Here is a 12,938-nt window from a genome sequence, read left to right as displayed (position 1 = left end):
TGGAACATGGTTACTATCTGCTATTTGGTGATAATGCAGTTTGTATCTTTGATAGCTGGAACTTGAATGGACTGGTTGCTAAGGTTCAAATGACTAGCAACAGATGCTTTCCTTTAACAATGATGCCTGCCACATCACTAGCATTAAAAGCTAGTGTATCTCATTGCATTCAGATTTGGCACAAGAGGTTAGGGCACTTAAACACAAGGAGTTTGCTGCAACTCAGGGAGCAAGAAATGGTTCATGGGCTACCTCACTTGGAAAATTCCAAGAATGTCTGTGAATGATGTATGCTTGGCAAGCAACATAGAGATGAGTTTCCAAGAGAATCTGCTTGGAGAGCTAAATTCCCACTTGAATTGATACATACTGATATCTGTGGTCCAATGCAAATTGCCTCAAATGCTGGAAACAAGTACTTCATTTTGTTCACTGATGATTGTACGAGAATGACATGGGTCTACTTTCTGAGGTACAAATCTGAGGCATTGGAGTATTTCAAAAGGTTCAAAGCAATGACAGAATTGCAGTGTGGGTACAAAATCAAGTATCTAAGAAGTGATAGAGGTGGTGAGTTCTTGTCTTCTGAATTCAGTGACTATTGCAATGTTTCTGGAATTCAAAGGCAACTAACCATGTCATACACACCACAACAGAATGGTGTGTCAGAAAGAAAGAATAGAACTGTGGTAGAGATGGCAAAAACTATGTTACATGAAAAGGGCATGCCATACCATTTTTGGGCAGAAGCTGTGCACACTGCAGTGTATCTCCTCAACAGATGTCCCACTAAGGCTTTGGATAAAAAGACTCATTTTGAATCCTATAGTGGAAGAAAACCTGGAATTGCACACTTGAAGATTTTTGGGTCAGTATGCTATGTTCATGTTCCCATGAATTTAAGACACAAACTTGAGTGCAACAGTCACAAATGTGTGTTTGTGGGTTATGGAACCAGTGAGAAAGGATACAGATTATTTGATCCTATCACTAGTAAGATTATATTGTCTAGAGATGTAGTATTTGATGAGAGTGCTAGATGGGATTGGGATGACAGCTCTGGAAAACAGTCCAGTGTATCGATCACTACTGATATGGCAGAATCTGATCTAACTCAAGGGTCAAATGTTCAAGATAGCAGTGTATTTCCTGAGGTTATTTCTGATACTTCACTAGATGATTTGAATACTAATGCTGATGATCCAAGCTCAAACATTGATCTATCACAGAGCTATGATTCTACTACAAAGAAATGGAGATCCTTAAATGAAGTCATTGCACAGTGTAATGTATGCATTATGGAACCCGAGAATTATGAAGAGGCTGCCCTAGATTTGTCTTGGATGAAAGCTATGCAAGCTGAGCTAGACATGATTGAGAGGAATAATACATGGATGCTGGTAGATAGACCATCTAGCAAACCTGTGATAGGTGTGAAGTGGGTATACAAAACAAAACTGAACCTTGATGGAAGCATTCAGAAAAACAAAGCTAGACTGGTTGCAAAAGGTTATTCACAGAAGCCAGGCATTGACTTTAATGAGACCTTTGCACCAGTTGCTAGGCTTGACACCATAAGGACTTTGATTGCACTTGCAGCTCAGAAAGAATGGCAACTATTCCAGTTAGATGTAAAATCTGCATTCCTTAATGGTGTACTCAAAGAGGAAGTTTATGTTGATCAGCCTCAAGGATTTGTCATACAAGGCAAGGAGGATAAAGTGTATAAGTTAAGTAAGGCATTATATGGTCTTAAACAAGCTCCAAGAACTTGGTATGATGAAATTGATTCTTACTTCACCAAGGCAGGTTTTAAAAGAAGTCCTAATGAAGCCACCTTATATACTAAGGTTGAAAAGTCAGGGATTCTCATAGTTTATGTCTATGTTGATGATATTGTGTACACTGGAAGTAGTGACACAATGCTTGACAGATTTAAAAACGACATGATGCAGCATTATGAGATGACTGATTTGGGATTGCTACATCATTTTCTTGGTATGGGAATTGTTCAAACCAAGAAAAGCATCTTCATACATCAGAAGAAATATGCAATGAAACTGCTGGAGAAATTTGGACTACAAGGTTGTAAGTCTGTGGTAACACCACTGGTAGCAAATGAAAGGTTATGCAAGAATGATGGGAGTGAAGCTGCAGATGAGTCTGAATACAGGAAATTGGTGGGAAGTCTTCTGTATCTTACTGCCACTAGACCAGATATAATGTTTGGTACTAGTCTCTTGGCAAGATTCATGCATGGTCCAACTAAGAAACATATGGGAACAGCAAGAAGAGTACTGAGATACATTCAAGGTACTATGGATTTTGGCATTGAATATGTAAAAGGAAAGTCAGCAGTTCTTATTGGATATTGTGACAGTGACTGGGCTGGGAGTATTGATGACATGAAAAGTACATCAGGGTATGCTTTCAATCTTGGCTCAGGTGTGTTCTCTTGGGCATCAGTTAAACAAAACACAGTGGCATTATCCACTGCAGAAGCAGAATATGTAAGTGTTGCTGAAGCAACATCTCAGGCCAAATGGTTAAGATTTGTGTTGGAAGACTTCGGAGAAGAACAAGTTGAACCTACTGTGCTAATGTGTGATAACACTTCAGCAATAGCTATTGCCAAGAATCCTGTGTTTCATCAGAAAACAAGACACATTAGCAGGAAATTTCATTTCATCAGAGATGCAATACAAGAGAATGAGATTGAACTTGTTTATTGCAAATCTGAAGAACAAATGGCAGATATCCTGACAAAGGCACTACCAAAGGAGAAGTTCAACTATTTCAGTGAAATGCTAGGAGTAAAGTCAGCTGCCAGCTTAGAGGAGAGTGTTGATGTTTAAGCCTTGCAGCTGCCTTGTGTTTGTTGTGTTCTGTTTCATTGTAATTCAAAGTCTCTTTTCTCTTAGTTTTGAAATGTAAGGCTGAGATTAAATCAAAGCTAATAGGCTAAATGTTTGTGTGTCTCATGGTATAACATCTCACTCATATGTGAGCATGTGAGATACACGTGAGTTTGTGTAATGGGAGTGGTAGTGCGCCTTCAAACGGCTATATCTTCCCCCACTCTACGTTTGTAGCTTTTTTAATCATTTCAGTCATAGCTGAATGAAATCAGAAAATACACAGAACTCTTCATCTTCTTCGCATCTCCATTTTCGTTTTTGTTCTTGGTTGAAATCAAAATCTTATTGATTTCTTCTTGGTTTTGTGCTCTGCTGTTCCATAGAACTCTAACAGAAATCCTGTCCTCCTGAAAAGTAACACTTTAAAAAATTGACAGGGTAGTAGAATGCTTTCGCTACATTGATTTGGGATGAACTGGAAACTTCGTAGAAGGGTAATTTATTTTTCAAATAGATTCCATGAGCATCTTGGTGTATCGGGCTTTCTTTTATATGTTGGACATTTCTTAGCTCTTAAACTCTGCAGAAGACTATCCTCTTTATTTTCTATTGTTGTAGATTATTTTTCCCATAGAATCTCTTTCCTAATTTAAATATTCGGAATGCTTTGTTTTGCCAATGAACTGGTTTGAACTTTCAGGCAAGCAAAAGAGGCCTTGAAGATACTCAAGAAGCGCCTGGGCAGCAAAAATCCAAAAATACAACTCCTGGCTCTTTTTGTTAGTACTATTCCTTTTCTTTGTGAGACTTTCAGTATTTTTTGTGTTATTTCTTGTCATGTTTGTGCATCTTTCTTTTAAAATTTTAAATTCATGATGTAAAGCTTGTGGTACCCTTCCCATCCCGTAAAGCTTGTGGTACCCTTCCCATCCCAAAATATGTATACATGTGAAAATGTCAATAAATTTGTGATTTATGATGGACCTGTTGTGGTTCAATGATTGTCTTGCATTAGCCTATCATCAGCACAAAACAAGCCATTTCTGAGCAATGATGTCTTTTTCCTTCTCCTAATTTATTATTCGATGCAGGCATTGGAGACTGTGAGCAAGAACTGTGGTGAGAATGTTTTTCAGCAGATCGTTGAGCGTGATATCTTGCATGAAATGGTCAAAATAGTAAAGAAGAAGGTGCTGCATTTCTCTCCCAACTTTTTGTTTTCTGTTTTCACTAACTTGTTGCTTCCTTTTTTCTTTCCAGTTTGTGCATGAATAGGATACTAACTTTCTTTCTGCTTTGTTATTCTAATTCCATTCTAATTCCATTATGCAGCCAGACTTGAATGTTAGGGAAAAGATACTAATTTTGATAGATACATGGCAAGAAGCTTTTGGGGGACCAAGGGGAAGATTTCCCCAGTATTATGCAGCATATAATGAATTGAGGGTAATTGTTTTATCACATCTTTGTTATACTCATGTTAACCTTTTGTTTGTAATCTGTACTATGTATACTGCATTTGTACTTGTGCTGTGTTCCCATGGAACTATCTTACTAATTTTCAATTTACTAATCAAAGTAGACCGTCTTCTAAAAAGTATTTCCTTTTAAAACTGCCTTATAGGATATTTCTTTCATTTGTCGAAGAATGGATATAGTATATAGAGAATAGAATCATTTTGTTATATATTTATGATATCACCAGTCTGACCCGGTCCAATCAGCGACATTCTTTGCTGTCATCTTTCTTTTGAGTTGCTTAATAGGCCATGTTTTTAAACATTTCTGTTTAATTATATGACCTAGTCAAGTTAAGATTAATGGGTAAACATGTTCAGCCCAAGTGCCTTCAGCTTTGACAGATGATGGTAAATGTTGTGAACAATGGAAGTAATAGTGATCTTGCAAACCCTCCTCTAGTGCAAGTCACTGCTATGCGTCCCTTATCACATCAGTCTGTTGGACCAGTATGATAGTGATGTTAGTTTCTATTCATCACAAGTATTGTGGTGAACTGAGTTTATCTTTTGGGGTTTTGAATATTTGTATGACCAATTGAGTATTTTATTTTTGGGATTGGTTATTATGCTTGAATGACTGTTATAACTTATGTGTGGTCATATTGGGATTTCTTATTATACTTCAGTTACTCACTAGCACTTCAACTTATTAGTATTGCATTATTTATATGCTTCCTATAAGATTTCATGTCCGAGAGGCTTATGCCTTGCCTTGTCTGACAAAAAACGCAACTACACCTCAGCTTTCACGCAATTAGATTTCAACACATTTACCTTTCTACCTTTTGATGATGTTTAATAGGTCCAAAATAACATTTCCATCATTTTGGCCAGCAATACTTATAAGCTTGCTATTCAATATTTAGTATAACTGTGGATTTTAATTATTTTCTCTTTATTCTGTTTCTTCTTCCACCCTAACTCTCTTAATGAATAACCGACAGTCTGTGGGAGTTGAATTTCCACCAAGAGAAGAGAACAGTGTACCAATATTTACTCCGCCCCAGACCCAGCCAGTAGTTTCTCCTGTTACATCATATGATGATGCTGCCATTCAGGCTTCTCTCCAGTCGGATGCATCGGGCCTTAGGTACTAGCTGAGAATATGGTTTTCTTGGAAACATACATTTTTTGGGCCTTTTCAGTATGGTTTTTATTCCCTGTCCAAACAATTATTGTTTCCTTCACATGCATGTTTGTCACAACTATAAACTTGCGTGTTGATTGCATGAGAGAGGTTAAAAATATTTGTAGGCAATTGGAAAATGTCCCAGGATTAAAACCCTCAGTATGACATGTTCTACATATGTTGTACTGCATAAATTGGCGATTCGATTGTTTCTCTTTCATTTTTTATTTCTTCTACTTCTTCAAATATTTTTTTTTTTAATACCTTTCTCATTATCAAATTTGATTGTGTTGTACATGCTTTAACACTGCAGAAAAATTTGACTATATATCTGAAAGGCCTTAACCTTGTCAATTATTCATCAATTCTCCCCTTGACATGAGGATGTCTCTTACATCCTTACTGTAATTTATGAAAGAATTCATCCTTGCTTGATTGAATTTTGTGCTAATAAGAAAATTGAACAATATACTTCAAATCATTTCTCTTCTTTGCATAGTTATTCTATATTTCCCGAATCCCCCATAATTACCTATACACACAATTCCAACATAATAATATTGTAACAGATGCTATCTTTTTTTTATGCTTTGGGATGCTTTTTTATTTTTGGTATAAATTGTCTGAATTATTATTGAAGCTATGATAGATCCATCCTGATTGGAACTGTCTTTAATCAGCTTGCCAGAGATTCAGAATGCTCGTGGAATTGCAGATGTGTTGATGGAAATGCTTAATGCCTTGGATGCTAAGAATCCTGAGGTAATATATTTTCTACCTTATTTTTATTTCTGATTAATTTCTTTCCAAAAAGGTATTATTAAAGGATCTATTTATGTTTTTCTAGAAATATTTTTGTTGAGAGGCCAATGATTCTATTTTTTTGTTTTTGTGTGTGGAGTTCTCTAGCGGTGAAAGTTTCATATGGGACTCTTACCAACAACAACAACAAAGCCTTTTCTCACTAAGTGGGGTCGGCTATATGAATTCTAGAACGCCATTGCGCTCGGTTTTGTGTCATGTCCTCCGTTAGATCCAAGTACTCTAAGTCTTTTCTTAGGGTCTCTTCCAAAGTTTTCCTAGGTCTTCCTCTACCCCTTCGGCCCTGAACCTCTGTCCCGTAGTCACATATTCGAACCGGAGCGTCAGTAGGCCTTCTTTGCACATGTCCAAACCACCGTAACCGATTTTCTCTCATCTTTCCTTCAATTTCGGCTACTCCTACTTTACCTCGAATATCCTCATTCCCAATCTTATCCTTTCTCGTGTGCCCACACATCCCACGAAGCATCCTCATCTCCGCTACACCCATTTTGTGTACGTGTTGATGCTTCACCGCCTAACATTCTGTGGCATACAACATCGCTGGCCTTATTGCCGTCCTATAAAATTTTCCCTTGAGCTTTAGTGGCCTACGACGGTCCCACAACACGCCAGATGCACTCTTCCACTTCATCCATCCAGCTTGTATTCTATGGTTGAGATCTCCATCTAATTCTCCGTTCTTTTGCAAGATAGATCCTAGGTAGCGAAAACGGTCGCTTTTTGTGATCTTGGCTAGATTGCTCCGGTCATTAGTGTGGATAAGTATATAAATGGATAGAGACAGGAAAGCAAACACAAGATGTACGTGGTTCACCCAGATTGGCTACGTCCACAGAATATAGGAGTTCTCATTAATTGCGAAGGGTTTACACAAGTACATAGGTTCAAGCTCTCCTTTAGTGAGTACAAGTGAATGATTTAGTACAAATGACATTAGGAAATATTGTGGGAGAATGATATCGTAATCACGAAACTTCTAAGTACCGAAGTGTGGTATCGTCTTCACTTGCCTTATCTGTCTCATAAGTAGATGTTGCATCTTCTCTGGAAGTACTCTTCCTCCATCCAGGGGTGGTATCTTTAACTGGTGGAGATGCACAAGGTAATGTATCAATTTCACTTGAAGCTTACTTGTAGTTTCAGGCTTGGTCAAGCGCGATACAAACCATGTAGTAGGAGTCCCCCAAGTCGCCGAGCTAGGGGATCTGCTGAAAAAGATGACAGACAAGGTAAGCAATCAGAGCTCCAAGCAATCAGTCCCAGATCAGAAGTTTGATTTCAAGTTTCGGCTGATTGTTCTCATTCTCCCTATCTTGCAGGCAGCATGAAGGATAAAGAGAAGAAAAATGAGAAGAGATGATATGAGATACTTTTGCTTTTGAAGAAGTAACTTTCCACAGACTTATTCTTGAACTGGGCTGGAGGGTTTTCTGGTTTCCTCCAGAGTATAAGGCCGACTGAAGAATTTGAGGATCAAAACAAGTCCATCAAATCTAGAATACGTTCGACCCTGCTGATATAGGATAGTTTTGCTTTTGACAAAGTAGTGGATGTATCGGCACGTGTGCTGTCACGCTTGTCTCCACATGCTTCCTTGTATCCTTCTCACTTGCCCTATCTGTTCCTCAGGCAGATGCGGTATCTTCCCTGGAAGCATAAGATGTTGAAGATGAGTACTCGAGAGCAATGCCAGGTAAGTAATCAGGTAAGGGGTTCCAGTCAGTCAGTTCTTGACTAGAAGCTTGATTCCAAGTGCTGACTGATTACTTTCTTTCTCCTTGTCTTGTAGGTAAGAATAAGGCCAAAGGAAAAGACAGGGAAAAAGCATGATATGGGATACTCTTGCTTTTAACCCTGATGATATGAGATATTCTTGCTCTAGTATAGCTTGTTTGCAGAGGTATTATCGGGGGGAAAGAAAGCTGAATATTTCGAAAGGCTTCGTTGGGAGTGCCCTCTCAGATATGAGGAAGGGTTGAGCATTTTTGCAGGTCTACCTGTCCGTTGGGGATGGAGGTCGACATATATAGGAGTCTCCCTAACAACAAGTAGTAATGTTATTCCTTTACCCTGCTTGGTCATAGCACGGTAGTGGGAGCTGTCAGCTTCACATGTTTTAACTCTGTCAGAGCACTTTGAAAAAGTGGTCTGTGGTATCTGGAAAGCTGATTTTGCGTGTGAAGATTACAGACAAGTTTTATCCAAGGAGGTCTGGCTCTTGAAGTTGAGAAAGTGGTGCCTTTTCGGTTTTCGAACAAGCAATCCTGTCGGGGATCTGACTCTCGAGATTCGGAGAACGATGCCTCTTCGATTTTTGAGAAAGCAATCCTGCTGGGGTCTGGCTCTCGAGATTCGGATAGCGGTGTCTCTTCGATTTTTTAGAAAGTAATCATGTTGGGAGTCTGGCTCTCGAGATGTGGAGGGCGGTGCCTCTTCGATTTTGGAGCAAGCAATCTTGTTGGGAGTGTTTTCTCGAATGTGGGTAAAAGTTGGGCATGTTTGCTAGTCTACCTTGCCACGAAGCACAGAGGTTGACACACAGGGACTTTCCAATTATCCAGCAGTGGTACTATTCCTTTACCCTTGTGGGTAATAATATGGTAGCTAGACCTTCAAAATTTATGTGTCTAAACTTTGTTAGTGATGTTTCTTTGCTATTCTTTTACCCTTCTTGGTCAGAGCGATGTAGTGGGAGCTTCAAGTTTCACGTGTCTCAACTTTGTCAGAGAACTTTGGCAAAGTTATCTGTGGTACCCATGAGCTAATGTTGCCTCTTCGATCTCTGATATTGGCCCTCGTGGTCTCTGAGTAGCCCAGCTTTTGAAAAAGCAAGCACCTCTTCGATTTCTAAGATCAGCCTTCGTGGTCTTTGAGCAGCCCAGCTTTTGAGAAAGCAAACGCCTCTTCGATTTCTGAGATCAACCCTCGTGGTCTCTAAGCAACCCAGCTTTTGAGAAAGCAAACGCCTCTTCGGTTTCTGAGTAGGCGCCTCTTCAATTTCTGAAACTTCGTCGAGTGCAGATTTTTATAGAGGCTGGCATTAAGTTCCAAAGCACACTTGAATCTCCACCAGTAGAAGCTCCATTCTTGCACTTCTAAGATCTTGATTTGTCCGACCTCTTCTCTCTTCAACACCTTTGAAAATGTCTAGCCCCTCCGACCGTCGTTTTGACTTGAACCTTGTTGAAGAGGCAGCCACGCCTTCTCCAGACAACATATGGCGCCCATCCTTCGTCTCCCCTACTGGTCCTCTTACCGTTGGGGATTCCGTGATGAAGAATGATATGACCGCTGCGGTGGTGGCCGGGAACCTTCTCACTCCCAAAGATAACAGACTACTTTCCAAACGATCTGATGAGTTGGCTGTTGAGGATTCTCTGGCTCTCAGTGTTCAGTGTGCAGGTTCTGTGTCTAATATGGCCCAACGCCTATTTGCTCGAACCCACCAAGTTGAATCATTGGCGGCTGAAGTGATGAGTCTCAAACAGGAGATTAGAGGGCTCAAGCATGAGAATAAACAGTTGCACCGGCTCGCACATGACTATGCTACAAACATGAAGATGAAGCTTGACCAGATGAAGGAATCTGATGGTCAGGTTTTACTTGATCATCAGAGGTTTATGGGTTTGTTCCAAAGGCATTTATTGCCTTCGTCTTCTGGGGCTGTACCGCGTAATGAAGCTCCAAATGATCAACCTCTGATGCCTCCTCCTTCTAGGGTTCTGTCCAGTACTGAGGCTCCGAATGATCCCCATCTGGTGCCTTCTCTTTCTGGGGCTCTACCGACTGCTGAGACTTCTCCTAAACAACCTTTGTGAAGGCTCCCTCTTGTTTGTTTATTTTGACTCATGTATATGTACATATTTGTAACTTATCGAGGATATCAATAAATAAGCTTTGCTTCATTTCAACGTATTGTGTTAAATACACCAAAGCCTTCTTCGCTAAGTTCTTTGAATTTTTCTTTTGTTGAAGCTTGTATGTTAAAGCTTTGTGAGTGGAGCATGTAGGTTGAGGTAGTGTTCCCTTAATTTCCCGAGTGAGGAAAACTTCTCGGTTGGAAACTTGGAAAATCCAAGTCACTGAGTGGGGTCGGCTATATGAATCTTAGAACGCCATTGTGCTCGGTCCTGTGTCATGTCCTCTGTTAGATCCAAGTACTCTAAGTCTTTTCTTAGAGTCTCTTCCAAAGTTTTCCTAGGTCTTCCTCTACCTCTTCGGCCATGAACCTCTGTCCCATAGTCGCATCTTCTAATCGGAGCGTCAGTAGGCCTTCTTTGCACATGTCCAAACCACCGTAACCGATTTTCTCTCATCTTTCCTTGAATTTTGGCTACTCCTACTTTACCCCGGATATCCTTATTCCTAATCTTATCCTTTCTCGTGTGCCCACACATCCAACGAAGCATCCTCATCTCCGCTACACCCATTTTGTGTATGTGTTGATGCTTCACCGCCCAACATTCTGTGCCATATAGCATCACCGGCCTTATTGCCGTCCTATAAAATTTTCCCTTGAGTTTCAGTGGCATACGGCGGTCACACAACACGCCGGATGCACTCTTCCACTTCATCCATCCAGCTTGTATTCTATGGTTGAGATCTCCATCTAATTCTCCGTTCTTTGGGACTCTTACCACAATAGAAAATTCTGAAAGTTGTATATGGTCAATTGTGGAGAATATTTATGGTCCATACTTTTCTTTACTTATGCACTGTATGTAAATTATTTGTGGAGATATATTGATAACAAAACTTTATTTATAAGGCTAGTTATCCAGAGGTGTCAATTACTGTGATTGTAAAATTTTTTGAAGTTGGGACTTTTAGCAGAGTTGGAATTAGGTGGTTAATTACTCGAAAATTAGTACCTTTAAGGGCTGCACTTTTCTTGTGCTTGTAGAAGGGAGGAGGTATGGATGATTGAAAGGGAATGGGTGAAATAAAAACTTGAAGGAGAAAATAGAATAGTTGAGATTGATTTAATTTTTGGTTTAAATACCGTTCCATATTCATTTTAATGCTCATCCATCTGAGCCCTTTCTTTCTCCCTATTTTCTCCATACAATTCCTCTTCGGCTTTTACTAAAAATAAAAAATGAACCAAAATCGTAATATTACCATCCGGGCTCTTAATGTGTGCAAATTTAATGGTCATAAATGGTCAAAATGAAATACTATGGCAGGGTTTGAAGGAAGAAGTGATTGTTGACCTTGTTGATCAGTGTCGTTCATACCAAAAGCGTGTCAGGCTTCTTGTGAATGAGACTGCGTAAGTGATTTGATATGGATTTGAGTTTTACTCATACATTTGATGCAATAGTGACAGTTGTGGTTGCTCTCCTCTCAGAGATGAGGAGCTTCTATGTCAGGGATTGGCACTGAACGATGATCTGCAGCGTGTAATTTCTCGGCATGACGATATTGTGAAAGGAACTACAACTGCAGTAAGAGGAGCAGAATCTTCAGTTGTGCCACTTGTGAATGTGAACCATGAGGATGATGAGTCTGAGGATGAATTTTCCCAACTAGCGCACAGGTGATTGTTAGAGGAGCACTTCTAAGTTTTATTTTGCATTGTCATTTCATTCTCACTTGTTTTTGTTTCTACCAATTTTACTTGTATGTGTGCGCTTCAGAATATGAATATTGCAGGTTCTGTTAGTTTTTTACTTTTAATATTCTTATCCTCTTAGTAAAATTCGGTAAGATGCATTGCAGGTCATCAAGAGATAATTCACAAGGACAGGGCCAGAGATCAGCCAATGCCAAGGGTGAACCTGTGCGAGTCAGCCCACTTCTTCCTCCTCCACCGTCTTCGCAAAGGCCAATCACTCTAGGTCCTGGTGTGATTGATTATCTCAGTGGAGAAGCCTACAAATCTGAAGGATCCTCTGCAACATCAGAATCCACATCCTTTGCAGCTCCAGTTCATTCCAGCTCCACCTCACGATTGACTCCACTATCACCCTCACCCCCTTCTTCCCAAAACACAACTCCATCACCTATATTCACTGGAAAGCCTGTATATGATGAACCGGCTCCTAGAAGCAAATCTATAGATGGGCTACCTCCTGCTCCTTGGGATACTCAGTCTCTGGGGAATCCTCAGTCTCCTGGCAATGGTCAATCTCCTGTCAGCCTTCCACCTCCGCCTTCCAGGTATAACCAGAGACAACAGTTTTTTGAGAAACAAGGCGTTCCAGGCAGTGGATCTGGTTCATCTTATGACAACTTAGTGGGACAGACTCAGAATCTCTCCCTTAATTCGTCTACCCCAACAAAACAAGTAAAACAGGAAGATGCTCTTTTCAAGGATCTAGTTGATTTTGCAAAAGCCAAGTCATCTTCTTCAAACCCGAATAGGTCATTTTGAGTTGTGCCCATCAGCGTATCGGTCAGTCTGGCTCTGGACCTTGTTCCTCACTTACACATGAGATCATGAGATTACCTGTTGCTAAATAAATATTGGTAGGAACTTTTTCAGTTTTGGTTTGTCTATGCTGTTTAGTTGGTATATTTCCGAGATGTCAGCAGGCATTGCATATAATTTAATGTATTGATGTACCTTATTGTTTGATTTCTTTGATCTCGGTTTGTTTTTAA

At 39.9% G+C, this 12,938-nt stretch overlaps 1 protein-coding gene and 1 long non-coding RNA gene across 11 annotated transcripts in view; one reads left to right on the top strand and one right to left on the bottom strand.

Annotated features, from left to right (window-relative positions):
* LOC126586266 (uncharacterized) overlaps nt 1-12,931 on the bottom strand; it is a 22,625-nt gene extending 9,694 nt beyond the window's left edge. The window contains exon 1 of the long non-coding RNA XR_007610770.1: nt 12,784-12,931. This is a non-coding gene — a long non-coding RNA (uncharacterized LOC126586266). The remainder of the gene's footprint in view (nt 1-12,783) is intronic.
* LOC126586251 (TOM1-like protein 3) overlaps nt 1-12,938 on the top strand; it is a 28,649-nt gene extending 15,711 nt beyond the window's left edge. For all 10 annotated transcript variants that reach the window (XM_050251045.1, XM_050251044.1, XM_050251038.1 and 7 more), the window contains 8 exons: nt 3,559-3,637; nt 3,950-4,048; nt 4,191-4,304; nt 5,323-5,468; nt 6,188-6,269; nt 11,519-11,604; nt 11,683-11,871; nt 12,054-12,938. In XM_050251045.1, coding sequence (XP_050107002.1) covers nt 3,559-3,637; nt 3,950-4,048; nt 4,191-4,304; nt 5,323-5,468; nt 6,188-6,269; nt 11,519-11,604; nt 11,683-11,871; nt 12,054-12,708 — 1,450 coding nt within the window. In that variant the 3' untranslated portion in view covers nt 12,709-12,938. The remainder of the gene's footprint in view (nt 1-3,558; nt 3,638-3,949; nt 4,049-4,190; nt 4,305-5,322; nt 5,469-6,187; nt 6,270-11,518; nt 11,605-11,682; nt 11,872-12,053) is intronic.

This window comes from Malus sylvestris, chromosome 10 (assembly GCF_916048215.2).
Source record: "Malus sylvestris chromosome 10, drMalSylv7.2, whole genome shotgun sequence".
Taxonomy (NCBI): domain Eukaryota; kingdom Viridiplantae; phylum Streptophyta; class Magnoliopsida; order Rosales; family Rosaceae; genus Malus; species Malus sylvestris.
Note: the sequence above shows the minus strand (reverse complement) of the source record. Positions and strands in the feature narration are given on the sequence as shown.